General features: G+C 43.4%; 1 protein-coding gene across 1 annotated transcript in view; it reads left to right on the top strand.

The window, feature by feature from the left end:
• DCDC2C (doublecortin domain containing 2C) overlaps nucleotides 1–27,931 on the top strand; it is a 289,074-nt gene that overhangs the window by 148,952 nt on the left and 112,191 nt on the right. The window contains exon 7 of the mRNA XM_075595053.1: nucleotides 1,546–1,717. Within this exon, the coding sequence (XP_075451168.1) occupies nucleotides 1,546–1,717 (172 nt within the window). The remainder of the gene's footprint in view (nucleotides 1–1,545; nucleotides 1,718–27,931) is intronic.

Raw genomic sequence — 27,931 nt, forward strand, 5'->3', positions numbered from 1 at the left:
CCCTGGTTAAGTTAGGATCCCAGAAGAAGATTAAGAGAGTCCAATATAGATACAAAGTATGAAAACTGCATGTCACAGAGGGCCTCAGTAACTAGGACTCCTGGATGTCGGCAGATCGGCTCTAACCACGGATCTTCATTAACAGCCCTCTTCTGCAGGCACTGACAAAAGGTATTCAGGTCACTTGTATATGACCCGCTAGGATTCCCAATGGGCCTAGCACTACCGGGATAACATAGCGGGGTATCCCGAACAGAAAAAGAGGGGGGCCGGGTCTCAACAGTTAAGCAACTAAGAGATATACCTTCCTCTGAGTATTAAGAGTGGGCATTCATGGAAGCACATAAAGCATCGATAACAAAAAATAAAGAAACCGTACAACGTTATTTCAAGTGTGGTGTGTGTGGTCCCCGTGCCTTGTGACCTGAATAGAAGACTGTTATATGACAACATTTCCTGGCGCCCATTATTCCACAAACTTGCTACCTTATGGCCCAGCCGCTTGAATCCTGCACCGGTAATGTAGAACCTATGCGGAGCAGCCATATATAACACACCGATGTAATCTTCCTAGGAGCCGGGGAGGGAGGGCTACATAAAAATAAAATGCTTTAAACTTACTTTCCCATGCCTGGAACTCCTCTATTACGCAGAGCCTTATGTTTAATTCGGACTCCTCCATGATATTAGGCTGAATGAGTAGCTTTGTGATAAAACTGTCTCTGAAGTGGGTAAACCCAGTTGTTTGAACAGTGTCCACTCTCCTTCTGACTTTGGTCAAGTCACTTTATCTCCAGGAGCCTCAGGTACCCCTATTAGATTGTAAGCTCTTTGCAGCAAGGAGTCATGGTACCTGCCAAACATTCTCTGTACATTGCTGTACATTGTTAGAACAACATCATACAATACACATTATTAATATTCTCCTTCTCTCCACCATTATTACTATTAATGTCACCAATATTGGTGTTCCTCTACCTATGGTGCATGAGAGGAGAAGAAAAAGATAAGTCGTGAGAATATGTTTGCAATGGGAAATAAAATAAATAATCATTCAATACCTTATTGGTCAGCAGTCCAGAAGGCAGCATGGATTGCTGGGGGAAGAACATAACAAAAATCAGTATGTAAAAGTAATGTTCCTAAATGTGCAGTCCATCACTATTTTGTCAGAATCTATTCTAATTAACACACAATTAGATTGTTAGCTCTTTGGAGCAAGGACTCCTTTTCCTAAATTTTACTTTTATGTCTGAAGCACTTCTTCCCTTTATGTGTTATTTCTATTATTTGTTATTTATATGATTGTCACGTATATTACTGCTGTGAAGCGCTATGTACATTAATGGCGCTATTTAAATAAAGATATACATACATGCATACAGTACATACAATGTTTTGTAGTTGATGGCAGAGCTAATTAAGAGGAAGATGTACACATACCGTACAAGTTTTTGTTATTCTTTTGATCCCTTAGTTATTGATATTTTGTTTTTGACATTCTGTTCCTGTAAACGTTAATCCTGATATAACATTTTGTTTCAGTTACATAGGAACGTTGAGTCAACTGGTGGAATTAATCGCAATAAACCCCTGAAAGCAAGAAAAGTAACGCATAGAGACGTCAGAGTACAGCCGTCTGTTTTCTATGCTAAACCTCCAATGACGGAAAAAATCAAATATTCATCTAAATTGAATCATCCAATGCCTGAACCTGGTATGACAATATAACTTTTAGCAGAAAACATGCTTCGATTTTAATAAAGGGAAATAATCATTCTGTGTTATTTGTATGTATAACCACGTACATCTTTTATTTTGTTGTATATACAGGTATCTCTAGTCCAGGGGTAGACAACTCCAGTCCTAGAGAGGTACCAACAGGTTAGGTTTTCAGGATATCTCTGCTTCAGCACAGTCAGCTCAATTAGTGGCTCATTCAAAGACTGTGCTAAAGCAGAGATATCCTGAAAACCTGACCTGTTAATAGCTCTTGAGGACTGGAGTTGGCTTTCCCTGCTCTAGTCCATCTCTCTATTGTATTGGACATTTACTGGTTTATGTTAACATGTCTGCAAAGTAAGGACACAAAACTGCACCAGATATACTGTATCAAGAAAAAGGTTACACTTTAATAAATTACCCCTATTGTGTTTAAGTTGAGTAATGTTAATGCAAAAGGTAATCTTTCATGTCTAATGTCTCTTGTTTTTATAGTTGACATTTTGCATGTTGTGGTACTGCTTTTGGCAAAATAGTTTCCAAGTATAGTAGGTCACTTTTTACACTTCAAATATGGATATATTTGATATAAATGAATATTTTCAATTTACCAAAATGCAACATACAGTAAACCTAGAAGAATATGACATTTCTACACTATTGGTTAATGTTAATGTTATAAAGTATATGTATGAACTGCAGAACCTGATCAAAGTGCTCTTTCTTAAGTTAGGGCTGTTATATAGAGCGTGCGGCCGCGCGTGTCTATGCGAACGCACGTGCACGTGCTGCATGCTTTTCGTAAATATAGTGCGTGGGGCAGTATACTGGGAAGGTACAGTGTGTGTGTTTGTGTGTGTATGCATGTGTAATTTATTATTTATTTAAAAAAAAAACAATTGGTAAAAATAAAATATTTATTAAGTTTGTGCAGACTCACAAATATATACACACATACACACACACACACACACACACACACACATATATACACATATACATATATACACATATACATACATACCCATGCATACATATATACACACACACATATACAGTGGCGACCAACTTTATTCTAACTCGGCTAGCTCCGCGAATTTCAGATTATCCCGGTTATCTGCGGTTTTGTGTCGTTTTCTCCCGGGGTGAATTGCGTTATTTTCGCGGCTGTGATGTAAGCATTTTATTCCCGCTGGCTGCAATACTGCAATGCCGTGTAAAAACTCATGGGGGCATTTGCGAGGTGTTGTCTTTGAAGCCGAGAAATTCATGAATTGTAATGCAGTATATACTGTATATACAGTATATACTGTATAACAACAACCCCTATAACCCCTAATATACACATACAGTACTGTATATGCACATCAATGATACTATAGGCCGTCCCCTGGTGAGATGTGTTTGCAGCAGAGAGAGATCCGCTGCTCTCTCTGCGCAAACATCGGCACATTAAAAATTATTTAAAATACATTTTTATTCATAGTGTAGATGTGCAGGGGGTCTCCGGAGCTGAACTGCGTTGGTTTCAGGTCCGGGGACCCCCTGCTCCCCGAGATACAGGCCCCTTTATGAGGTGCCGGTATCCCTCTGCATTTAAAGGTCCCGATCACGTGACCGCGGCATGTAAACAAAGCAGAGGGATACCGGCACCCCCTAAAGGGGCCTGTATCTCGGGAAGCAGGGGGTCCCTGGACCTAAAACCACAGTGGTTCAGCTCCGGAGACCCTCTGCACATCTACAGTATGAATAAAACACATATATAAATAAACACTCGTTCCTTACCTTTGCGGCTATGTGCTACGGTAACGAAGCAGCATGACTGTATTTTTAATAATATTGTACAGTGAGCAGGGGGTTCCCTGAGCCACAAATCAAAGCTCAGGGGACCCCCTGCTCCTGCACAATATTATTAAAAATACAGAAATGCTGCTTCATTACCATAGCTGATAGCCACTAAGGCAATGAAGGGGTTAACCCACCGTGCCCGCTCTATTGTGGGTAGCGGGGGTGGATGAAGGGGGTATTTGGCTCTTGGTGTGAGTTTAGGAAATGCGGGGGGGTTGCGGGTGCACTTAACCCCTTCACGGCCGTAGCAGTTAATACCGCTACGGTCATGAAGGGGTTAACCCCTCCCGCTACCCACAATAAAAAAAATTCACGCACAGCAGCCCCACAATTAATAAATAAATCTAAATAAATAAATAAATACATGAATATAAATAAATATATATATTTCACGCACAGCAGCCCCACAATTAATAAATAAATCTAAATAAATAAATAAATACATGAATATAAATAAATATATATATGTATATATATATACATATATATATTTATTTATATTCATGTATTTATTTATTTATTTATTTAGATTTATTTATTAATTGTGGGGCTGCTGTGCGTGAATTTTTTTTATTGTGGGTAGCGGGAGGGGTTAACCCCTTCATGACCGTAGCGGTATTAACTGCTACGGCCGTGAAGGGGTTAAGTGCACCCGCAACCCCCCCGCAAGTCCTAAACTCACACCAAGAGCCAAATACCCCCTTCATCCACCCCCGCTACCCACAATAGAGCGGGCACGGTGGGTTAACCCCTTCATTGCCTTAGTGGCTATCAGCTATGGTAATGAAGCAGCATTTCTGTATTTTTAATAATATTGTGCAGGAGCAGGGGGTCCCCTGAGCTTTGATTTGTGGCTCAGGGAACCCCCTGCTCACTGTACAATATTATTAAAAATACAGTCATGCTGCTGTATATATATATACAGTCATGCTGCTGTATATATATATACAGTATATACACACACATGATGAACCAATATACAAATAAATGTAGAAGGGTTATCAAAATCATACTGTACTACAAATAAGACTTCTCCATACAAACACACTACATTACAATGAATTTCCTTTAATAATCCTAACTGATCTTACAATCTAAATCATCAAATGCCAATGAAAAAACTCACATTCCAATCAATACATTGCATTTTCATTGTATTTATGATGCATAAAATCTATGCACCATATACATTCTGCAAATGAATGTGAACAATATCATTGCAAGCTAAATACAAATACTGTACCTCCAAACAAGTAAACTATTTTAACCAATCAAGTAAACAAAAATCAATATATAAGTACCAACCAGAAAACAAAATTTAAAACCAAGGCTAAACCTTACAATACCAAGGATTACATCTATCTAATTGTAAAAAACATTATACTGTACACACATTGAAGCATTGCAATAAACAACATACAGTACAGTACATCCCCTGTATCTCCCTGCCTTGAGTGTAATCTGTGTAAGGCCCCCTCCCCCTAATGTTTCTGTTAAATCTCCCTGCCTTGAGTGTAATCTGTATAAAGCCCCCTCCCCCTAATGTGTCTGTTAAATCTCCCTGCCTTGCTGTGAGTGCAGTTTATGTAAATGTGGGAAGGGGGTGGGGGGACCCGATGTGCATACTGTGAGGTCTAACCACCCTCACCCACTACCCACATACCGTTACCCCCCCCCCATCCTGGCCATGGCCCCATCGCTTCTGCAAAGCAGACACAAAAATTAAAACATCCAAAGTAATGTCCCCTAACCCCTTAATCACCATAGCGGTTATTAACCGCTACAGTCATTAAGGGGTTAACCCACCCTCACCCACCACTCGGGACGCCTACATTCCTGACCTCATCAAGAAGAAGTCTCCGTCACCAGCAACATTCTTGTCTTGTCCACAAAATACATTGCCAAAACAAAGCCAATACATTGCAATTACAATCAGATATCAATTAATCCCTTAAACACCTTATCGGATAATAACCGCAAAGGTAATTAAGGGGTTAAGCCACACTGGCCCGACAGCCACCCTTCACCCATGAATTTGTACAGTGGCTTCATCATGCAACTATATATACATGCTTGGGGGGAGAAAGGATGTGACGTCATTGAAAGCTTGTCACATGGTACTAGAGCCAATCAGAGCGTGGGAACTCCATCCCTACTCTGATTGGCTGTAGTACGTCACATCCTTTCTCCCCCCAAGCCTCTGTCACATGGTATACTAGAGCCAATCAGAGTAGGGATGGAGTTCCCACGCTCTGATTGGCTACCATACCATGTGAGGCCGGCCATGTTTCTTTTAATGACGTCATCTTAAAGGCAATTGAAGCAAAGCCATTCTGATTGGCTGTGCTTTCATTGCCTTTAAGTGACGTCATCATTTTTATTTTTATCGGCCAAAACACATGGTTTTCACGGCCCAATGAGGGCCGTGGGAACCATATGACGAAAATGTGACGTCATAGGCCTTTAAAAGCCTATGTCGTCTCATTTTGAAGCCAGACGCCGAGGAGGAAGGGCCTCCGGAGAAGAAAGAAGACCAGGGCGTGGCCGAAGATGGAAAGAAGACCCCGCCCAGAAGAAGATAGAAGAATACAGATGAAGATGAAGATGGATTACAAGTAGAAGACCCGTGGATTGATTTGGATTTTTAGTTTAATGTTTATTTTTTTGTATGGTTTATTATTTTATGGGTTCCTGTGCCTGGTGGATTGGTTCGTGAGTAAGCTGCGCAACGGGAGTCAGTGGGGGCAAGTAATGGTAAGTGAACTAAAGTGAAATGTATTTTATTTAACTTGTTAATTTTTTTAACAGCTTTTTTAACATGTGTATTTTTTTTTGTGGTATATCATTTCTTGCAACTGTATGTATGTATGTATATATGTCTAGAGAGATATATATATACAGGGTAAGAAATTATGTTGTTTTAAAAGCTTTCTTTCATGTGTTTTAAAATAATTTGTCTATGCTGCTATGCTTTATTGTGTGTTTAAAGTATTTTAAAATTAGATAGATGTAATTGTTGATATTGTATTGTGTGCTTGTGTTCAGGGTTAGCCTTGGTTTTAAAGTTTGTATTCTGGTTGGTACTTATATTTTTTCACATGCTAAATTGTTCTGCTCCAGGCATGAATTAGTTAATTGTTTCATTGTTCGGGATGGACTGTCAATTGTTTAGGGATGTAAATAATGATTGCTAATTGATTTTTGTTTACTTGATTGGTTAAAATAGTTGACTTGTTTGGAGGTACTGTGTTTGTATTTGGCTTGCAATGATATTGTTCACATTCATTTGCAGAATGTATATGGTGCATAGATTTTATGCATCATTTATACAATGTAAATGCAATGTATTGATTGGAATGTGAGGTTTTTCATTGGCATTTGATGATTTAGATTGTAAGATCAGTTAGGATTATTAAAGGAAATTCATTGTAATGTAGTGTGTCTGTATGGAGAAGTGTTATTTGTAGTACAGTATGATTTTGATAACCCTTCTACATTTATTTGTATATTGGTTCATCATGTGTGTGTATATACTGTATCTCTCTCTCTCTCTCTCTCTCTCTCTCTCTCTCTCTCTCTCTCTCTCTCTCTCTCTCTCTCTCTCTCTCTCTCTCTCTCTCTCTCTCTCTCTCTCTCTCTCTCTCTCTCTCTCTGTGTGTGTGTGTGTGTGTGTGTGTGTGTGTGTGTGTGTGTGTGTGTGTGTGTGTGTGTATATATATATATATATATATGTATATATAGTTGCATGATGAAGCCACTGTACAAATTCATGGGTGAAGGGTGGGTATCGGGCCAGTGTGGCTTAACCCCTTAATTACCTTTGCGGTTATTATCCGATAAGGTGTTTAAGGGGTTAATTGATATCTGATTGTAATTGCAATGCATGTGCTTTGTTTTGGCAATGTATTTTGAGGATAAGACAAGAATGTTGCTGGCGACGGAGACTTCTTCTTGATGAGGTCAGTAGCACTTTATTATTTATTTGAATATGCTAGTTAATCTTTTTAATAATGGGCAATTAATCTATTATCCATATCTGGATAATAGTTATTTTGCACATTATTGTACTGTAGGTGTTGGGGGGGGGGGGGGGGTGTATGTATTGAATGTATAGGCCAGGTTTTTTAAATTCAGGGTTTGGTCCGTGGTTCCGCGTGAGACCTCTGGAGACCACCTGTGGTTTTCTCGGGTATCTCACGGGTATCAGGCTGGTGGTTCCACGGGTGACACATGCGGGGATGAAGCGGTGGCCTCACATCTGTGGGGGCACCGCGGACCCGTAGTCTGCGGGGATGAAGCTGTGTGGTCCCACTTCTGTGGGGGCACCGCTGACCCGTAGGTGCGGGGATGAAGATGTGTGGTCCCACTTCTGTGAGGGCACCGCGGACCCGTAGTGAGCATCCGTGAGTTCCCCAGACCCCCGTGGGAACCACCCGAGGCCCCGCAGACACCTGTGGGTCTGACCCGGGGCTCCCAGACATCCTTGGGCCTACCGTGGGGACCCAATTGTGGCCCACGGTGACCCAAGGAGACCACCCTGTTTGTAAAAGGATAAATCTTGTATTTATGGGGGGGCACAGGGGGTGGGTAATGTATTTAATAAATATAATGATGTTTATTGTGGGTCACTGTATTGTTTTTATTGTGGGTACTGGGGGTGGGGGGGGGGGGTTCCCCGGGTTCCCCAACGGTATGTGGGTAGGCCTCCCTTGTGGGTATTGGGTGAGGGTGGTTAGGCCTCACGGGGTGAGGGGTTAGTGTGGGAGGGTATGTAGGCGTCCCGAGTGGTGGGTGAGGGTGGGTTAACCCCTTAATGACTGTAGCGGTTAATAACCGCTATGGTGATTAAGGGGTTAGGGGACATTACTTTTGATGTTTTCATTTTTGTGTCTGTTTTGCAGAAGCGGAGGGGCCATGGCCAGGATGGGGGGGGGGGGGGTAACGGTATGTGGGTAGTGGGTGAGGGTGGTTAGACCTCACAGTATGCACATCGGGTCCCCCCCCCCCTCCCCACATTTACATAAACTGCACTCACAGCAACACAGGCAGGGAGATTTAACAGACACATTAGGGGGAGGGGGCTTTACACAGATCACAGTCAAGGAGGTGGGGTTATAACCCACTCCCCCTCCCCACATTTACATAAACTGCACTCACAGCAACACACGCAGGGAGATTTAACAGACACATTAGGGGGAGGGGGCTTTACACAGATCACAGTCAAGGAGGTGGGGTTATAACCCACTCCCCCTCCCCACATTTACATAAACTGCACTCACAGCAACACAGGCAGGGAGATTTAACAGACACATTAGGGGGAGGGGGCTTTATACAGATTACACTCAAGGCAGGGAGATTTAACAGAAACATTAGGGAGGAGGGGGCTTTACACAGATTACACTCAAGGCAGGGAGATGTAACAGAAACATTAGGGGGAGGGGGCCTTACACAGATTACACTCAAGGCAGGGAGATACAGGGGATGTACTGTATGTTGTTTATTGCAATGCTTCAATGTGTGTACAGTATAATGTTTTTTACAATTAGATAGATGTAATCCTTGGTATTGTAAGGGTTAGCCTTGGTTTTAAATTTTGTTTTCTGGTTGGTACTTATATATTGATTTTTGTTTACTTGATTGGTTAAAATAGTTTACTTGTTTGGAGGTACAGTATTTGTATTTAGCTTGCAATGATATTGTTCACATTCATTTGCAGAATGTATATGGTGCATAGATTTTATGCATCATTTATACAATGTAAATGCAATGTATTGATTGAAATGTGAGGTTTTTCATTGGCATTTGATGATTTAGATTGTAAGATCAGTTAGGATTATTAAAGGAAATTCATTGTAATGTAGTGTGTCTGTATGGAGAAGTGTTATTTGTAGTACAGTATGATTTTGATAACCCTTCTACATTTATTTGTATATTGGTTCATCATGTGTGTGTATATACTGTATATATATATATATATATATAATATATATATATATATGTAGAAGATTGACCTAGGCGCAAATATGACAGGGAAGAGAGAAAACACAGAGAGAAATCATAGGGCAGTATATCTATTACATAGACTTTGAGATGGTAAGAGATGCGCTTACACTGATTAGATGGGTAAGAGCCTGTAATCCTCTATGGGACTCGTCAACGTTGTATTAACTCTGCGGCTGCTGGATCTCCAGATATCCTCTCCACGGGAACACAGATGCTGCTGCTGCATGCACTTCTTGTTCCTGGCACTCACGTATCTCTATGGATGGATCTCATAAGAGGGGGGGGGGAGGAGAAGGGCTTCCCAAGTGGAGAAACACGTAGGGCCAGCGTTGACTTGCAGCAGAGAGCAGAGAGAGAGACACGCCGAGGAGCCTGTGTGGAGAGACACTTACAGAGAGCTCCGGCAGTGAATACCTGCATTGGCAGACAGTGAAGCTCGCGAGAGCTGGGCCGCGTCACACACCGCGTCACACGCTACGTTCGAGCACGTGATGCGGAAGTAGCGGAGACTGCGGAGAGGACTGGTAACCGGCGATTCTACACGAGTGTGAGAGACTCGCTAAATACTCTCTACCGCCTGCTATATTCTCACCGAATGTGAGTTTGATTAGCTATATTTTACAAGTCTTTTTTAGATTAAAAAACGATTTTACACTATTTCTGTTCCCTTCCATTATTTCCTCCCCATCCCCTCCCTCCTCCCCCCCCCCCCTCTTATGAGATCCATCCATAGAGATACGTGAGAGCCAGGAACAAGAAGTGCATGCAGCAGCAGCATCTGTGTTCCCGTGGAGAGGATATCTGGAGATCCAGCAGCCGCAGAGTTAATACAACGTTGGCGAGTCCCATAGAGGATTACAGGCTCTTACCCATCTAATCAGTGTAAGCGCATCTCTTACCATCTCAAAGTCTATGTAATAGATATACTGCCCTATGATTTCTCTCTGTGTTTTCTCTCTTCCCTGTCATATTTGCGCCTAGGTCAATCTTCTACATATCTTCAAGGCGGCGACTGTGGAGCCGCAGACCTAACTTGGCTGCAGTGTGTAGGGATAGGTGTTACACCAGGGTATGTACCTCATTCAAATAATATTGGCTCTATTAGTGGTGTAAACATTACAATCCACAGGAACAAACTGTTAGATTTGCGCTGTGTGTTTCTTTTCTATATATATATATATATACAGTATATAAAAAATTTTTTATTGTGGGTAGCGGGGGTAGGTGAAGGGGGTATTTGGCCCTTGGTGTGAGTTTAGGACTTGCGGGGGGGTTGCGGGTGCACTTAACCCCTTCACGACCGTAGCAGTTAATACCGCTACGGTCGTGAAGGGGTTAAGTGCACCCGCTACCCGCCGCAAGCCCTAAACAACCACCGTTGGGGCTAATACCCCCTTCACCCACCCCCGCTACCCACAATAAAAAAAATTCACACACAGCAGCAGCACAATTAATAAATAAATCTAAATAAATAATGAATATAAATAAATAAATTTAAAATACATTTTTATTCATAGTGTAGATGTGCAGAGGGTCTCCGGAGCTGAACCGCTGTGGTTTTAGGTCCGGGGACCCCCTGCTTCCCGAGATACAGGGCCCTTTAAGGGGTGCCGGTATCCCTCTGCTTTGTTTACATGCCGCGGTCACGTGATCAGGACCTTTAAATGCAGAGGGATACCGGCACCTCATAAAGGGGGCTGTATCTCGGGAAGCAGGGGGTGCCCGGACCTGAAATCAACGCGGTTCAGCTCCGGAGACCCCCTGCACATCTACACTATGAATAAAAATGTATTTTAAATAATTTTTAATGTGCCGATGTTTGCGCAGAGAGAGCAGCGGTTCTCTCTCTGTTGCAAACACATCTCGCCCCCGCCGGCCTATAGTATCATTGATGTGCATATACAGTACTGTATGTGTACAGTACTGTATGTTAGGGGTTATAGGGGTTGTTGTTATACAGTGTATATATATATATATATATATATATATATATATACTGCATTACAATTCATGAATTTATGCCATCTGGCGAACACGCGAAGCATTGCAGCCTATTAAATCCTGAACCATTATCAATTAACACATCAACCGCGCGTCAGCCGTGCATGACCCCTGGCTGGGAACGCGGCATGCTCCAGGTGAACAGCGTCGCATTACAGGAACAAGCCAGGGACAAACCGGTGATTTGTTAGAATAAAGTGTGCCGCAACAGTACATACATTTAGCGCCGGTTGGGGCGCGAAAGATTATTTTCCCCGTCTTCCCCGCTCCCTGTCGGCTCCCCTCTCCGTGCCAAACGGCCCAGCGGCCCAGCGCGGCCCTCGTATAGAAGGGCTGGCTCACGTCAGCCAACTAAAATTCCGTGCGCGCGCCCGGCACTATAGAACGTGCCTCATGGTGCTGGTGCTGCTACTTGTTCAGTGTTCGGGCCTAGGTGAAAGGCAGAATAACTATACTCCAACTTCAATTTAGCCATTTTATGATTTATTGTATAACTTGGAAACAGCAACAGGGTATCACCTGGTCAGTCAGTCCTAGAGTCGGGCGGTCCGTGGGTACAGTATATATAGTGTTTAGGATGGTTTCCCAGGGTAGTGGTGCATAGTATTGGAGTCCCAACATTTTCTCTAAATAGAGAGAGAACCGTCAGTCCTGAGGTCTTGAAAAAAAGATACTCTTTATTCTGGATGAAGCAAGAAGTATAAAGAATAAAAATGTTTCAAGACCTCAGGAGGGCCGGTTCTTCTCTATTTAGAGAAATTGTTTGTAATAGGCAGGGTAAAGGTTTGGCATCTAAACCATTTGTTGCCCATACCCCAAGTGGGAGAGGATGACTCAGAACCAGACTGTAACAAATAACTCTGAGCCTGAAGAATCTACAGAAACTCCTGTTCCTATAATTAACAAAGATCAAGATCCTTTGGAGGGAACCTCCACCGAGTTCACTAGCGATTGGTGGGCACCTCCCGAGGGAGCACCGGGTAATGGGCCTGAACCGCAAGACCTGTCACCAGCGACTTCAGCAAGTCATCCTCTCAATCCAAGCAGTCCTAGCTTTGTGCCTAATAGAGACTTTGTTCTGTCTGATTCACCTCCTGTAAGAGAGATGGGGCCTGAAGTCCCAGAACACCTGGCTTATGGAAGCTACAGAGACTGAGACCGAGACTCATCGGAGTCAAAGAGTGAGGCGTCCACCTAATAGAGTGGTTTACAATTAATTAGGGGCATCCCACTATGACTCTCAGCAGCCGGTGTGACACTGTTCCCAACCGGGGACGTTGGATGTTTCACCAGTGGGAGGATGTAGCCAGGTCCTCCGTTCCCCCCTTACCTGCGCTGAGAGCAGGGACCCCGCTGTGCGTCAGGGAGCTGCAGGGGCAGGCGCGTCGCCGGGGGCTCCCGGCGGTATCTGCCACAGTGCACCAACCAGAGTACATACACATAGTGGCAGCGCTGACCACAGGACCCGGATGGGGGTGTTGTTCTGTGGACACGGTGTAGGGCACATGGTGGAGGGTTATGCCTTGCATGGTGCGTGGGCAGTTGTACTCTTAGTCATATAGAGTTATGATATCATTAGAGTGATATAGTGACGTGTGTTAAGTAAGAGTTCAGACTCTATGCTTCCAGAGCAAGTGCTGAGGAAGGAGGGAGTCTACTGTAGGTGTAGTCAGAAGGCACATAAACCTCTCAAAGCACGACCTAAGACTAGACTAAAGAGGTGAATAGATCTTTAGACAAGGCTATTGCTGTTCTAGTCATCCTGAGGTGGGTAGTCACATGATGCCTAAAGGGGGTAGCCTGGTTAACATGGGTCAGGAACTTCTGGAGAGGGTCTGCGACACTGACAGCCAAGAGGAGGTGACGCCCTAGTGTTGCAGGGAAATACCAAAGCACTACTAGCCAGTGGCCAGACTATAACCGTACTGGACTGTTACCGTGTGTAGTGTACAACAGAAATAGTTTTGCCTAAGCTGGAGTATGCTGATTTACCACTAGTCAGAGGCTAGCATAGATTGCAGTTTTAACAGGACAGCGAGTCCTCTACCAACTGGTGAGGGTCGCACTGTGTGGAAACACGTTACTTCACCCAAGATGGAGATTGTCCAGCAAGGGAGTGCATGGCGTAGAATGTGTAATCTTAAATGGCGGTTCCCACCAAGTCTGGATGTCACACGTGCTGCGTGCAAGCTAGCTGTGAGAAAATTAGTTGCAAAGATCTGTCCGGGTTTGGCGCGAAAGCCAGAGCCCCATCCTTGCAAGATTGGTGACGCGAAAGTCGGAGCCGTGCCTACCTGCTCCGTGACTGGCAGAGAGAAGCGTCATTGCCAACCCCTGATGCCGAGTGCCCCTCCTCTAATCTCCACCAGAGGGAGGGAACACAGTGAGAGCCAATCCCAGAGTTCTGCCAAAGCTGAAGGAGGAGCCGGATGCGAGCTGCCGCACCCGCAGTATTGCAGAGCTGGCCACCGAGAAGGAGATAATTGTCAACCTCTGTGCTTAATACTCTTCATACTGCAAGCAATATGGCGGTGTGTCACATATCCACCTACCAATTTCCAGGAGGCTTCCTGGTAGTAGAAGTGGGAGGCCAGGAATTCGTCAGGTATCTGTGCCTGCAATGCAGACTACCCGGGGCTGAGCCCAGTACCACTGCCCGATGCCTGCAGTGTAGGATATACTATCTGTGTCCGGTAGAGCCATTCCCTACCGTCGTTGCCCAGCCGGATGGCTCACAAGCGTCGCTGACAGAGGTGGACAACCTCGAAGTGGCTACTATTCCGGGCCCGTGTGCCCTACCGGGTGTTCCTGGGGATCCCTGTGATCCAGCTATCGACCTGGTTCCATATTCAGTTCCAGCGGCGGAACCTATGACGACGGAACCCACGAAAGAAAAGGTGACTGCCGAGGGAGAATGGGGATCGCTACCACTGGTGGTGCTGGAGCTGGACCGCTTTGTCCACATTGCCACCAGTGAATGCGAGGGGCCCCGATGTCATTCCCCTGCCGAGGTGTCCCTTCCACATTCGTCAGACGACGAGCGCAACAGTATTTTACCGGTGGTGATGCGCCGGCCGGCGAACCACCCCAGCGGTGCTATAAAGCAAGGTTCACTTACTGATGAGCAGGAGCGGATGAGCCCAGAAGTTCCCCGACAGCAGGCGCTGGTGCGGCCTGAGCTGCGTAAAAGTCCCACGGCCATGGAGACTCGCAGTGCTGCAGAGAAGAGACCGGAGGCTGCTCCTGAGGACCGGAGGATCATCGCGAGCCAGCGGAGTGGTGAGAACACTCCACCTTACTCCTGACAGGACACGACAGAGGAGTCCGAAGAAGGGGCCCAATCTGGCACCTACTTCCGAGTGAGAGACCACGCCGAGCTTCCGATGCCACGCCCGGTGGATGATGTACTTCCGGTGCGTGACCTGGACTTGTACCGGGACTCCGCGACGTCGCCTGGAGAAGACGTCACAACCGACTCGAGCTGTGGAGCGGATCGGAAACCTGCAGCAAACGCTCCGATGAGTACCAGCCTCTTTAAAAAAGACATGGCGCGCTATATCCAAGCTGTAGTGGGACGAAGAAAACTAAGCCCTGTAGACCTGTACACTAAAAAGATCCCCACTGGTCGAGGCATAGCCCGACTCAAGGACTCTGTTCAGGACTATGGTACTTCCCGCATCCCAATCCCTAGTGCCACTGCCACAGCCCCTGCTCTTTCCAGTTCGGGTTTCCGTTCTTGCCACGGAGGACCTAAGGGTAAAACATCAAAAGTTCCCACACCATCCACGGACTGGGGGGATTGGGTGACAATTGATGAGGGATCTGATGGGGAGATACCAGTGTTGAGTAAAAAAACAGTGATGAACCCAACGGTATTTAAACATGTGTTTAGGGGTAGACCCAAAGGATCACAGTCTTCTGGGAGGGATACCTCTGGGATATCTTCTCGGGAAGAGTCTGAGGGATCTGTATGTGTGTCAGTATCAGATGATCACAGTGGAAAATGGTGGGCTACATTGTTTCAGGGGTATTCTGTACCTATGGACCGTACTCGGCTTATACTAATGAAAGATGACATTGTAGATCATTGGTGGGATAAAGGCACCTACTCTAAACAAGAGGCTGCTGAAGAGCTCAGTAGAAGGTTAAGAGAGATCAAGCAGGGGATCGTGATTCCTTAAGGGCCTTGTATATTGTACGATGAAATTTCTCCAGAAGAACCTTTACACTGGGTACTGCCAGGCAAGGCCAGGAATAAGAAGCTTACTAAGTTGAGTAGAGCAGACAGAGCTTTAGTGGCGAGGTACAGACAGTCTCATGGTATGAGTACCCCTATGTGCCAGAACCCATTATGCTGGAAAAAGAGGAGCAAAGGGATACCTGTTGTGTGTATGGGATATAATCCCAGTCTTCAGGGCTCAGCTGTTCATGGTATACATTTAAGTAAACCTATGATCACAGTTTGTCCAGTCACTTGAGCATATATTGAGCTGTATGAGACTTATATGGTATATAGGCAAGCAGGTGTACAGGTAATACTGGAGGAGTAACACAGAACTCTATACAGTATATACCATAAAGACACTGTCTAAATCCCCAGTAAGCCAAAGTACATACCTTGTAATAAACAGTTCTGTTTGGAAGTCTCAGTAGAACAGCTGCTCAGACTCAGGATAATTGCGTGCATCACGCCAGTAACATGATAGAGCGGTGGGTGGTCCCGTGGGATCCGACGGCGGAGCACTGCAACTGTGAACAAGGGGAGCTACAAACCAGTTATAGTTTAAAATTGATTTATTTGGTGGTCATAGGGAGTACAAACGAACACTCTGACGCGTTTCAGGACTCCCGTCCCTTTATCAAAGAGTGAATGCGCGTCTGCTATGTTGTGTGATTTACAGTTGGCAATGTCATGTACACCAATTTATACTGGGCAATGTTATGTACATTTATTTAGGGTAATATACCTAAGTACATTTGTTGCCATCATCAGCCACATAAATAAGACATTAGGTCACATTAATAATAGTGCCAATATATTGTGGAATTATCTGGTTTCAATTAATTAATTAGTGGTCCTACACACTGGGAATATATTTTCTCGCTTTCATGACCTCCCTTTGTATTGTTTTCCGGGCAACACCATTAAAAATCTATATATGTATTGCTATCTTAGATTTACACTAGCCTTTTACACACTTGAGGTATATGAATTTTGGTAAAAAATAGGCAGAATGATGGTGTTGCTTTAAATGGATTATTTCTGATGTATTACTCTGTTTGTATAGTTGATACAAGTACCCTTCTGGGAAATAGCATAGTGACATATGTGCTAGAGATTAAGCAGTCTTCCATCTCGTATGTTTTTAATTTTGCGCTTTTTAAATTAGTATAGTGTTAATCTGAAATGTTTTTTTATCATTCACTTTGTGTTTTGTTTTCAATGCTACTTCTCCGTTATTCATAAGATTCTGAGGCAACTCCCATAGGGGAGTTCATTCTCCTATGAGTTGCGCTATTGGTTAGTACATCTACCAATGAGCTGGCTTATCCAGCAATTCACGCGATATCAATAGACCCTGTGACGTCATCGTTGGGGGCGGGAGCAAGACTTTATAACGGAGAACATAGCAGACGCGCATTCACTCTTTGATAAAGGGACGGGAGTCCTGAAACGCGTCAGAGTGTTCGTTTGTACTCCCTATGACCACCAAATAAATCAATTTTAAACTATAACTGGTTTGTAGCTCCCCTTGATCCCACGGGACCACCCACCGCAAAGGGATACCTGGCTTTGGGATGCTGTAATAGATTATCTAAGATCGAAAAATAGTAGTTCAGCTTTCCAGACGGAGGAAAGAATATGCTACCTTATGAGGGTCTGGAGTGTAGGGAGGAATATCTTCATGCATAAGGTAGTGTACCCCCCAGAGAATGGACCGCCTCAGTCATATTTTGTCAAAGTGATAGACCATAATGGGAGGGAGTTAAGAAAGCCTGATCCCAGACATTACTACTAATTGAAGGATTCTTCATGTTGGGAGTATCCCGGTTTTCTTTTGTTAGCACCTTCCTAAGGTGAATGGGTGTGACCTGCAGATATTATGGCAATGTATTGATGAATAATTTATGTAATTTTGTACTTTTTACAGGTTGTTCTCCTGCAGGATGGCCCAGCAAATTAGGTCCAAGTGGGGACCATTGGATTCTACCAGAAGGAGAGTGTAGCGCTGGCTGGTTTTGGGCTATAAGTCTGCCCTCCTCCTGGCAGTAATCCCTTGTAAGGGTAGGTTTTCCAGGAGTAAACATGGGTTTTCCTCACACCTTTGCAGCTCAGTGAGTGATAGAAGGTAGCGCAATCAGGCCTGGTGTCCAATCAGGGGCAATGAGCTGGTTCCTACTGGATCTGACTTAGGGGCTGTACTTCCTCAATTTAGGCAGTTCCTCTACTCCTGAGAGAGGCTAGTCTACCCAACCCAGTAGTGCAGGGCTATGCTTACTGAGTGCCCTCCCTGCGGGGAGAGGTGGGAGGCTATTCCCCTTACCCTACCAGAGGGTAAGGGAAGAGCAAGGACTGTTCCTGGTGGCCAGTGGCTGGGAGTGTATGTCCAGGGACATCCTGAGGGTGAATACCCTGTTGCTGAGGACTGATTCCAGTGTATGCTGTATACTGTTTCTGATTGCTGTGCGGTTGCATAAGAATAAAGAACACCTGTTTTCATATACTTCTTGCCTGAGACTGAAATCTATCAGGAAGAAGAGATAAGTTCTCCTGCAGAGATTTCTCCCCACATCTCTGGGGGCTTCAAGAGATGGAGGCGCTGTCACCGTGAGTACGATTCGGGTAATACCCCAGAAGCCTGTCCTGACCTCCCCTATACCGCCAGACAGGAGACTCAGGGCTACTGTTTATCAGCAGGCATGCACCACACTACTTTGAGTAACCAGTGTAGTCTTTCCCACAATAGACCCTATCTGAGATTGGGGGGGGGGGGGAACAAGGTTACAACTGAAAGATTAATTACAGCCTAAAACACCTTTATAATTGGGTGCTTACAGAAAGGGATATTGACATTTCCTAATGTTAAAAGATAGTATGCCACATAAAACTGATCTTCTTTAGATGACTTTTATATGATTTCTTACTTTAGTAAATTTAATTTGCACAGTTAAAAATAAAGAGTAAAATATTGTCACATACAGTAATTAAACTTAATGCCAATGATGGACATTTGCTAAATCATTTGTACATATTTAGTATGTAGCGCACTTTCCCCTCTGATGCTGTGAACGTGGGGTGTACCTGGAACGATGCTCAGTAGCGCCTCCACCTGTACGGGATTCTATATGTAGAATAACCCCGTTACAGGACCCGCATGCAATAAAACACACACTTAGTAAAAATGTAACTGTTTTACTACAGGCAATATAAGGAATATGTGCAGTTCCACCAACCAGGCGACGCACAGCCTTACTCTCCAATACGCCTTTCCCCACCGTGGAGTCACAATTCCCCAAAGTACCTGAGGGGCCCTTGGGCACCCAACCACCCTGGTGTCAACAAGATAATACCCCACCCAATGTGTGGTACAGCGCTGCCCACTAAAGTGTTTGTTGGTGCATGTGTGCGTTGGGTATCTGCCGGTTGATCCCACACCCAGGCGCGATGCTGGTGATGCAGATGGGATCCACGGATGTGTTGGTGAACCACTACACCTCCGCCTCTACGGTGGGTCCCTCATGGATGATACCACCTTTAATAGTCTCTTAAGCACTGATAGATGATCTGGTCCCAGATCACCCTGAACCAGGATGCAGTCGCGTCCTGGCTTTGTCCCTATGCTCTGGTTCTACAGGGGCAGTGTCCCTATCTATGGGCCTGTCCCTGCAGCAACCACAAGCTATACAGGGGAGTCGGCGCCTAGCTGTGGCCTAACAGGGGGTATCTAGCCTAGTGCAGATGCCACTGACACCTGCACACACAACCTACCCCTTCCTTGTCCCAGCTCCGACTGGCGTGGCTCACAGCGCGCCAAATGTATCCATTCTCTGAGCAGGGAATCTCTGCAGCCCTATTGGCTGTGTGGCATCAGGTGATCTTGCAGCCCCAGGGCTGCTGGGTAATGTAGTTCCTCTGCGGTGCTGCTGTGTAATGGCTGGCACTGTCCCTGGCTACTGCGCATGTGCTATCCCCCTCCTAATGGCCGCCAACCTCGGGAATGCATGTGTATGCGCCAGCCTTATCAAGATGGCGGCTCCCTGCACTTAAGGCCTCCGCAGGCACCGACGACCCGATCTCCACTCCGGAACACTCCCTCTACCACAGCTCCCCCTTCCCGCACTACTGGAGAAAATATACATGAATGAAAACCAATTATTTTTATTAAGTGTAAGGATTTATTGTAGCAATGATGTCTTTGTTTTTAATTATTTCATGTTGTTCATTTGTTATATGATCATAGGGACGCTGTGTGTTAACTATCTCTTTGGAGACATTGTATATTGAGATTCTATATACATTCTATATACATTTAGATTCATTGGTTCAAGATCATAGTGGTTCTCTTGGGTTAATATTTTAGTGTTTGTATGTTTTTCTCTCCTGCCACATGCAGTGACGTATATACCTTGTATTCCCCAGCATTAGATTAAGAAGGGATCTATTTACAATCAGGTGTCACAGGTTAAGTGCATATCAAGCCCCTATTGGCTATTCCGCAGTGCGGATTGGGTATTTTAAGGCGAACTGTTTGTGTGTCATTTGTACTCTTTGATAAAGCGCGGATATCCGTGCGAAACGCGTAAGAGTTAGTCTATTTGCTACTATGTGCCAATAAAGCTTTTTGTACTTGGTCAAGAAGTCCCGGTCTGCCATCTCTTTCACTAAGCAGTTGCACCGCCTCACCTTTCTATATCTTCATATGTACCCTGGTTGGTGCACGCCGACGCTGTCTGGACCCCACGTACAAACAGTCATTTGTTTTTATTACAACTGGTTTACCCCATATAAGGTATACCTCGGGACAGAGGCTATTGAGGAGGCCTGATCACTGTATTATAACGTGGCTACGAGGGACATTATTTACATATGGGACAGTCAATGTGATTGAAATACTTACAGATACATGTGAACTTTTTTCATATCCTGGATTCTATTGAAATAGCGTCGCTAGGGGGTGTGGGGCTGCCTTTTCTTCCACTTAGATTGTAAGTTGTCCAGAGCAGGGTTTTCCTTTCCTATTGTTTAATTTTGTATTTGTTGCACTATTATTCTCTGAAATATATTATCTCTTTTATAAGCGTTGCCTACATTGGTGGCACTATATAAAAAACCTTATACATGCATACATACTTTACATACATACAGTAGGCACTAATGTCTGATATGTAACCCAAGAGAAATAAAAGTATTACGAATTTTGGACAAACGGTCTGTAGTTTGTAGGATTTAACCATGTTTTGAATTGTATGCTTTGAAATACATTATAAGACATCCTGAGGGGAGTAATGTAATAATAAACACAGCCTGTGGTAGAAGAGTGGCAATTAAAATGGAGGCTAAAACAGTTTTGACAAAATTTTATGATCAGAACTTTGGAAATTTTAAAACCTGAAAACTATGGTACTGGAAAGTACTTGTGTAGAGATTTCTATTGATGTATAACTTGACGGAGTAGCAGAATGGTTGTACGAGATAAAGAGTACAACAGAAAGATGGACACTTATGAATTATTTATGTAGCCCCCTTTCCCTGTGACTACGGCAACTACACGTGCTGAATACCTGTCTGGAGTACGGGAGGCCTAATCCTCTGCTACTGGGAGCCTGGGGTGATCGCGTTCTATCAGTATACATCGCCTCCGCCTGAGAGGGATCCTAGCACTGCAGGATAACCCGACTTCAGGATCAATACAGTAATGAATAAAGATACACACACTGGTATAACAAAATAACAATACAGTACCCACACCATATACGCACCCCCGGGATATCCCCCAAAGTACTGAAGTGCCCTGGGCACCTAACCAACTGGTGTCCACAGAGCCAAGCTCACCCAAAGTGTGTGGAGTAGTGCTACTCCCTGTGTGTGGCGGTTGGTGAACGGGGGTACCTTCCTGGTCTCTGTCCAGACCAGGGTATATGGAGATGATGGAACCGCAGAACCGCACAGTGATCCCACGATGCAGTCTACCGGATCCTTTCTCTCCGCCTGCTGCGTTCGCCTCTTGATGGAGCTCTGGTTGAAAGGTGTCCCTTGATGTCTATATTGTGCCTGTGGTCTGGTCCACGACCACAGGCCACACACACCGCGTGGCGTCCGTCCGACGGTGATACGCAATACCACTACCAGCACTAGCATAGTGACTACGGGGAAGCGTCCCTATCTGGGGGCCTTCCGTACAGCAACCACAACCTGGAAGGGACTTATGGCCTATCTTGGGCCTATAGTTCAAAGAGGGGACTGATCACAGCAAGTGATAGTACTGGAGGCAGGTACCAATAAAAAAGTATTTATTTAATGAAACCATAACAGCAGACAGATACAGGGTCCTCTGACGCGTTTCTCGCCCGTCAGGCGCTTTATCAAAAAATAAAAATAAAGCGCCTGACGGGCGAGAAACGCGTCAGAGGACCCTGTGTCTGTCTGCTGTTATGCTGTTTAATTAAATAAATACTTTTTTTATTGGTACCTGCCTCCAGCCCTATCACTTGCTGTGATCAGTCCCCTCTTTGAACTTTTGCTGCATTTACCTGGACTGAAGCACGCCTCACCGGGATCCAGCTGACTTTGTGAGTTTATTTATTTACACGGAACTTCCTTCGGTTGCCAGTGTGCTTCTCACATCCCTCCAGCCTTCCAGACCGCCGAGTAGAGGCATGTGCTTTCACACAGGGTAAGTGTTGATTTTTCTTCACTTGCCCTTGTCAGCACAGTCAGACCCCCCTACTGGTCTTACCTTATGGGGCTTTAATAGGAGTGATATAGCCTTCATTTACACACTTCATTGTGCACCTGGATTGATTTGTCATTTCATGCTACATGGATTCTGGATTTGTTTAACATTCCTATACCACATAGTGACGTTTGTAGCACCAGTTAGGGGATTGTTCCCTATTCCCCTATGCTCCATTATCTTGGGCCTATGGGGGGGGGGGACTCTGGCCTAATCCGGGAGCCACTGGCACTCGGACACTACCTTCTCCCTTGGTGTCCCTGCTCCAACTGTCAGTAACTGTCGCAACTGCCAGCAACATTCTATCCTGCATCTGTGGCTCCTTGAGCACTATTGGCTCTCCTGCCCATGTGGTATTGCAGCCCCCGGGGCTACTGGGACTTGTAGTCCCTAAGTCTCCTCTGCGGAGCCTGCTCTAAGATGGCCGCCGCTCGTGGCCATACAGCGCATGCGCAAGACTGCTAGGGCGCATGCGCGATCCAAAACAAAATGGCGGCCCACTGTCGGGTGCACCGCGGATCTCCAGCAACTTGGTCGCCACACAGCCCTGCCCCTGACAGCCCGCAGTCTTGCCGAAGCACTCCCTGCATCTATGTCGGGTCCGCCCGCAGCGCAAGCAGCACCCGAACAGATCTGCAGCCATCCCCCCAACCCCACAGACCCGAAGGTAGGGGACCTGGCTACATATATAAAGAAGATTCTTTGTTTTACCATCTTAGGTGCACTATGTGCAGTTTTAATAAGTGTCATTCTCTAAATTGTGTTATCTTTTTTTTGTGCAGTAGAGACATTTAACTTAATGGGCATACAGTATGTACTGTCGTTTTGTTATAGATGTGCAGAACCTATTACCTTCCTTTGCTGTTGAAGCCATTATTTATAATATTCAGTTTATCTACAATTCATACTAGCATTCTACAGAAGTTTTAATTTCAAACACACATTTAGGGAGTCCTTTTTTGTTAAGCTGAGATAGTGCTGATCTGGCACAAAAAAAAATGCAATCTTCCATTGATTTGAAAAAAGGATTCCGAGCAATAGTTCCAAAACAACACTATTGCGGCTTATCAAATTACCCCTTAGCCTGAATTGTGGAACTATGTTAATGAAGAGTCCCCACATATGGGAGGTAGGTTGCATTGCAGGTAAATGCATAATGCAAATTGGTTTGGTCCTGTTTTTGCTTGTCTTCCGTTGCACAGCAAGGAAAAATAATAAAGATTTCACACAAGATTATTAAACATATGTTGGTGTTAGCTGTACAAAACGTGTTGATTTATATTTTTACATTGGACATTGAGCTTTTGAACATGTAGATTAACATGATTGTAGAATTGGAAAATTGAGTTGATAATTGGGTAATAAGGTTGCTGGGTGTGCACAGGGTTCATTTTCTGTTTGCATACAGTATAGATTGAGGCAATGCTTTGGAGACCATATGAATCAACCAACACAGACACCTGCCAAAGCATAGAAAATGTAGTTCTGTAATAAGAATAAATTGGGACATTTTACGCTTGTCTTTTTTTTTTCTTTTTTTAGCGTTCCCGTCCCTTTTTATCATTGCAATTGTGTTTTAGATTAGGCCAAAATGTTAAACTAAAAGACCATTTTATTTATTAGTTATTTATACATGTATATTTAGGCACTGTACCGTATATAAGTTTTTCTGGATGTGCACTGAGCTTTGTCTGTGTTTTATGTTATGTCTTTGGTTTTAAATATATATATCGCCATGCTCAGTAGCACTCCTCTGTGAAACTTACAGTATATGCTTATATATATGTTGTGGGTATTTTGGGGGTTCAATATGAGCTTGTAGTTGTTCTGTATGTTTTAGATTAAGAGACCACACTTTTTTAATGTGTTTTATTACAAGAATAAACAGTTTATTTTGCAGTCTGCTGTTATTTATTAGTCTTGTTGAATGTATAATGTTATGGTTTCACATATCACTTAGCAAAAAATCTATGGCATTTAAATGGACGAGAGTGTTGTCTGAGTGCAGCTTCAGTTTGCATCCCAAAAGTGCTTTGTCAGTACTCTGTGATCTTAGAATAAGTTGTTTCATTTGCTTCATACCTCCACAAGAGCACAATAGTGTGCACTACTGCATACTGTATCTAAAACAAGCCACATTTCAAGGAGAATACAATGTTTCAAAAGGAATGAAAAATAAGTTGTCCATTTGTTTTGTTCCTGTAATAATCATTCTATTGTGTTTTAGCATGTTTTCGTATTCTCAAAGTAGTACCGCACTCCACAAATATAATATGCAGCATTTCAGTAGAAGACATTTAAGTGCAGTAATCATGTGCATCGACTGGTGAGATATAATATATTGTAGAAACCTAGTCTATTTCTGTATCTGTGCATAGATTCCTGCTGGTGGAGCTGTTGCACTACTGTATATTGATCAGTAATACAGCTATCTTCCTCTCTCCCCGTTATCATATTGATTGGACATTGCAGTGCAATGCTTGTTTCTGTTTGGCTCCACATAAGTGTATTGTATCAAAGCCACTACTGCTCTTGTATTGATTCGCCAGCACAGTTTCTTGTTTCTTTTTGTCAAGTTCAATTTAAGAATACAAATGCTAATTCAGAAATCTATGGAAATAAGGTAGTGATTTTTTTTTCTAGTTCTGCGTTTAATATTGATCTCTTTCTGTCTTTATCTTACCTAATAATGGATTTTTAGTAGTGATTTCATTTACATGTATTTTGATGCCATTGTTTACATACACATTTTATTTGAATTTATTTGACGTATTATCTATTTTTTTAATCTTATGTATTACTTTAATCTTTATAGTCTTTATTGTAAACTTGTTTATTTATTTTCTTAGTTGTCGACGGTTTGTTATAGTGTTGTGTTGGTTTGTTCTTATTGTTGACATTGAAATCTGTACAGTGCTTAGATCAGGGGCGGGCAACTCCAGTCCTGAAGGGCCACCAACAGGCTATGCAACTGATTGAGCTACCTGTGCTGAAGCAGGGATATCCTAAAAACCTGAGCTCTTGGTGGTCCTTGAGGACTGGAGTTGCCCAACCCTGGCTTAGATGCTTACACGCAATATCTCCATCGAGGAAATGTTGAAATCAAACCTGATGAAATACATGTTAGTGCATGTAACTTGTTTGGTCACTCAATATGTATTCTATGAGATTTGTCCCTTACAGAGCAGACTTTTTTCTGTGGCCCGTCTGTAAACCAGCTTGGATTAGGCATTATGAGAAAAAATGAAAGCCTGGCTGTCTGTATAGTGCATACCTAATAGGTGTAGCTTAATTGACAAAAAATATTTATTAATTATTATGAAGCAGTAGATGGGCCAACAATAGACTACACCTTTTAGAGGATTATTCAATAGACAGTGATAGTACTAATCGAGGCACAATCACACAAAAACTTTTATTGACTTCAATGGGAGTGTTTGTGCTATAGTACTATTGTGCTGAGCAGCACTATCATAGTTTAATGACCTGCTTGGTGTTGGAGAAAGTAAGAAAGAATTTGTCTTCTAAATGACATTTAAGTTAAGTGCTTAAGATGACCAGACAATGTTTTAGCATTTATATCATGGTCAAATCACAGTTTTGGGGGGAATGTTCAAGGGTTGATGTGTCCCAAGGTGGGGGAAAGTGAAGGAAAATCTTGAATGATCACTTACTGTATAAATGTCTGCATATTGGTAAGTTTTGGGAGGTCATGCAAAATTTATGATAAATGAAGGGACTTTATACATGAACATTCATTGTATTGGATATAGGTTGAGTTATAGATTCACATTGGTCATGAGCAATTGCAAACAGTGACCTGTTTATGGAAAACAGAAAATAATGGTTCAATGTTATTTTTACAAATGAAAAACATGATTTCCTGTAACTGATTTTGGAAACCCTCTTTGGAGTATTTTCTGTATAGGTAGATGTAATTGTTCTTGAGGAGAGTCCATGGAATCGACAGTAAATTAGGTGTGACTTCATACTGTATGTGTGACAATAGACATGGCAAAATTGGGGTCATAAAAATGTTTTTGGAGACTGTAAAATAAGACTGTGGTGTGACAGGCCTAGGAGAGTTCTCAAATTCAAGGGTGTGCAATGTGGGGGACGCATTAGATTTTCTGGGGAGAGGGGTGGAGCTATTACAGAGGAACCCGCTCTTCCCCGAAGGCTTTTAAAATAAATGCCGGGGATCGCGTGAGGCCTCTGCAAACTTCTTACTTACCTTGCTTCCAGCGACACGTCTCCATGGTAACTGGAACCAAACGACGCAGCGGGGTCACATGACGTCACGTTGCCATGGCAACATGAAGTCACATGACCCTGTGATGTAATTTGCCGTCGTGCAGGGGGGAGGGGCGCGAGTTGGAGGGCAGAGGAGACAGGGGGCGTATTAAGGAACGTTTGTGCACCCCTGCTCTGATTCAAACTACCATTGAGTAGTGGAAGACGGACACATTTAACAGGTTGACATTGTCAAGTGAAAAACCAGTTAGATTATGCGACAACTACATCAAGGAAGAGATTGGTCAATTTAACTTTTTCCCCCCTACACAACTTCTCTGCAACTATGGTGGACCTCTTCCTGACTTCTCAAAATCTACTATGATCACAGGAAAAAGAAGCAAATTCAAAACAAAGAGTATTGTATGTTTAATTGATTTTACAATGTAGAAGAAGCAGAGTTTGAGTGAGTTTAAGTTTCAGAGTTTAGAGGATCAGTTTAAATAAAAGAGAACAAAAGAGTTTAAGAGGTTTTTTTTTTAGAAGAGACAAATGATGGCGCTTTATTTTTGGGAGGAGTGATGCTAGACTCTTATTTGTGAAAGTACCGGCATGCAATTTAGGTACAGCTTGATATATAATGGAATTACTGAATGCACTTGTACATTATAGATTTAGAAACATTTCTACATTGGTTTGATTCATATGCTCCTCCTAGCTAGGAAAACTATAAATGTGATAGTTGATGTGGTGTAAAAAGTTAACTTTCTGTGTAAATCTTCAATGCATATAGAATCTAGATGACTGAGGTCATTATAAAATTACATCTCAATCTGTCTATTTAAACTTTTGCAAACAAACACCTAATTTGTACATTTCATAAATCTGGATGTAAACAAAAAATCATCTTGCAGAAAGTTATTATGTGTCAGTTTGTGTCTTATAATTGTACAATGCATATTGAAGTTAAAGTGATAGTACAGTGTTACACCATCCATACAATTCTTAATATTTGTTTAATAACTGTTTAACCTGTTTAAAGCTTAGAAATTGAGGCAATACCCTAGCTCCCCAGAAAAATACAAACAAATATTGTTAAATGTACAATACATATTGCTTTTGTTAGTTACTAAAAGCTGCAACCTTACCAAATGCTATATACAGTATAT

This window comes from Ascaphus truei, chromosome 4 (genome assembly GCF_040206685.1).
Source record: "Ascaphus truei isolate aAscTru1 chromosome 4, aAscTru1.hap1, whole genome shotgun sequence".
NCBI lineage: Eukaryota > Metazoa > Chordata > Amphibia > Anura > Ascaphidae > Ascaphus > Ascaphus truei.